We start from the raw sequence: 3,450 nt of genomic DNA on the forward strand, positions 1-3,450 counted from the left end.
TTCTACTTTATTCCTTCTGCTTTAATAAAAAAATATACAACAGAAAAAACTCAACATCAAATAAATATCAGTATATACAGGTGGTAGAGTGATAGGAAGCCTGTGTTGTTCCTCCTGCTATACTGCACCCTTCTGGTCCTCATGAGAGCGCTGGTGGAAGACAAAGGAGACAGCAGCATCCCAGGAGGCTTTCAACACTTGGTCCATCAGGCCCTTCTTGTCAAAGCTGTGGTTCCACTGGGAAAGGTCACTGGTACAGTCAGAGTCATCTGCAGGAGGCCGAACCTCTCTGCCATTAACACAGCGGTGACAACGAAACCTAACAATGCCATGAGAGGAAGTAAGTGAGGCTGCTTTAACACATTCCATACATTATGATCATATGATCAGTCATTGGATAAAATGACAACCACTATGACAGATGTATAAAAAAAAGTGTACACACCGAAGTCAGTATAAAAGAAGCCACCTGTTCATGGGAGGTTTGTGAGATGTGATCATTACCATAACTGGCGCCCCTAAAATTTCCACATAAGGCTACCTATTCCACTACACGTTAGGGCAAATTTTAGTCACAAAACTGTTATTGAAGAGTAAAACGAAAATTTTCACATTCCTGCTGTCAGAAATATAGTATGAAAAAATGTAAATAAGTAAATTGGCAAGCCATGATAATATAGTCAACAGAATATTAATTTGCAATGTAATTTTAATACATTTTAAATTAATTCTGTTTTCATATTTACTTTCCAAATTCATTCAGATTAAGGAATTATAATTCTTAAGTCACTGTTTGTATGAGTGGTTCTTTTATAAAAGGCCCACAGTTTGTTTAGGCTGTTTAATTTAGAATTTACATACAGACAGGTGACAAGTTAAAGGAAAAACCAACGTAAAGTGTCTTAGTAAAATGTTGGGCCACCACGGGCCACCTAAACAGCTTCAAGGCTCCTTCGCATAGACTCTCCAAGTCTCTGGACTCTACTGGAGGGACGAACACCATTCTTCCAGTAGATATTCTTTCATTTGGTGTTTTGATGATGGTGGTGGAGAGCACTGTCTAACAAAAATCTCCCATAGGTGTTCGATTGGGTTGAGATCTGGTGACTGTGAAGGCTACAGCACATGATTCACATAATTTTCCTACTCATCAAACCGTTCAGTGATCCCTTCTGACCTCTGGATTGGGGCATTGTCCTCCTGTTTCTCCACTCATTTTTCAGGTTTTTCCTTTAATTTGTCACCTTTCTGTACATTTTAATAATTATCTACTTATGCATGATGAATTTCATTTTCTTTTTTTTTAATTTACACTGGAGGCATTCTTTCCCTGTTAGAATCTATTCATTTCATTCTGTATTGTGAAGCACTTTGTAAAATTGGTATCAATGAGCATTTAATAATGTTTAATAACGTTTAATAATGATGATGATCAAGATATCACTGCTGATGTTGTTTTACATGTGATGAATTAATGGTACATGCCCTATAAACTGCCACTGTTGTGCATACTGTGCTTATTTGTAATGACAACAACCTCGCCAATGTGACACCTCTTTCTTGCTGTTCTTTTCACTGAAAGGTCTGATGAGTGTTGGAGCAGCAGAAGTATCGATATGCAAATGGATGATTAAGGGTTTCTACATCCATTTATAACTAACTGTTGGAATGAAATAGTGGACTCAATTCCACAATGATTGAACTTTATAAAATAGAACCATACACATGCACAGCTTTATAAATCTAATGAAAACAATATGCATGCATATTTCCGCTTTTGTGAGTTTACGCACTCACCAGAGTGTGATGCATCTGGCCAACGGCGTGTACGTTTTAATATTAAGATTTATTTATTAATATCAAAAGAGTACAATCACCATTTTGAAAATCACAGCTTTCAATAAAGAATAAGACCGAGACAGCAACACCGATCACTGATATCAACCACTATGTTAAATTATATGTTTTATTTGATCAAGCGTATCAATACATATTTTATGTGTCCCAAACTACTAGTTTCACACATATTTACAACCTCAGCATTAAAAGTTAATTTTGGGGGCTGAAAATTGTCACATTTAAAGATTCGGCAATTTCTATACTAACAATAAATCTTAAACAAAACAAACAAACAAAAGAAAAAAAGTCTCTGCTATATCAGAGATACTGCTAGCCTTGCTTTAGGATAGAGTTTATTCTGCTCATACGAGTTATGACAGTTATTATCATCATCATCATTATTATTACATTTAGTCTGATTATTATTATTAGTCTTATTATTATTATTATTATTATTATTATTATTATTATTATCATTATTATCATTATTATTATTATTATTATTATTATACATCTTTATGTGGAACCTGTATGGTCTCTCAGGACTCTGGGGTTTCTGGATCAATTTTAATATATTTGAGTCATTATTTGGGATTGTCTAAGATAAAGTTAGTTCAGTTATCAATAGATTCAGCAGCGTAAGCAGCATAAACAACTTGAGTAATTTGTTTTTTACTTGTCATGTGTGTCGCTGGTGGTCTCCTCATTGAGAATGAAGAGTTCTCGGAGTTCACCCAGAGAGAAGTGACGCTCCACGTCCTGCTCCTCATCCACCACACAGCTGCTCAGGGCTTTCTTATGGGCCTGCCTCTGCAGGATCTTCTCCTCGATTGTCCCTGTCTGTAAAGACACAGAAACATAAGTCCGGCATGGAAACTCTGACCTGACACATCGAATATGATCTGGACCTGTTCATTCTATCATTTGAATAGTTATATGAGTAGGTAAAAGGTTATTTATAATTATTTATTGAACTGACGGAGAGCAGTCTGTAGACATAGCATGTCTTCTTCTGGCCATCTCTCCAGACCCGTGCCATTGCCTGTTCATCATTGGCTGGGTTCCAGTCAGGATCAAACATCACCAAGCGATTAGCACCAATCAGATTCAGGCCACATCCACCAGCCTTGCTGCTCAGCATGAAGATGAACTCTGGGTTCTGAGAAACAGATGGATTCAAATGCTGTTCAACTTCGTTTCAAAGCTCACAGTGTCATTTAAAACTGAGTTTTAAACTTACAGATGGACTGTTGAATCTTTCCACAATCTTGGCCCTTTTCTTGATGGACATTGTGCCATCCAGTCGGACATAGAGGTATCTGTAAAAGAGGATGGTTGTTATTCACTTGAAGTGACAAATCTTATTATACAGACAATTAAATGGCGGTTTCCCAAAAATCACCTTCTAGATCTGCATAGCTTTTCAAAGAGGTCCAATGTTTGAGTGTAGTTGGAGACGAGCACCACTTTGTCACTAGTTGTTGTCCTTGTCATTGCCAGAATGTAATCAAGAACCAGCATTTTCCCTGGAAAAAAGGAAATAACAACTTCCATAAATAGAAAGATGAAACACTTTATTCCGTTTATGTTAAAAAGATACACCACAATTAT

General features: G+C 36.6%; 1 protein-coding gene across 1 annotated transcript in view; it reads right to left on the minus strand.

Moving 5' to 3' along the window:
• The window catches only part of rad54l (RAD54 like), a 15,119-nt gene continuing 11,669 nt past the window's right edge, over positions 1–3,450 (minus strand). Inside the window, exons 14-18 of the mRNA XM_040129754.1 lie at positions 3,242–3,365; positions 3,080–3,158; positions 2,819–2,998; positions 2,516–2,679; positions 1–319 (exon numbers count right to left, since the gene is read on the minus strand). Coding sequence (XP_039985688.1) covers positions 118–319; positions 2,516–2,679; positions 2,819–2,998; positions 3,080–3,158; positions 3,242–3,365 — 749 coding nt within the window. The 3' untranslated portion in view covers positions 1–117. The remainder of the gene's footprint in view (positions 320–2,515; positions 2,680–2,818; positions 2,999–3,079; positions 3,159–3,241; positions 3,366–3,450) is intronic.

This window comes from Xiphias gladius, chromosome 6 (genome assembly GCF_016859285.1).
Source record: "Xiphias gladius isolate SHS-SW01 ecotype Sanya breed wild chromosome 6, ASM1685928v1, whole genome shotgun sequence".
NCBI classification, from domain to species: Eukaryota; Metazoa; Chordata; class Actinopteri; order Istiophoriformes; family Xiphiidae; genus Xiphias; species Xiphias gladius.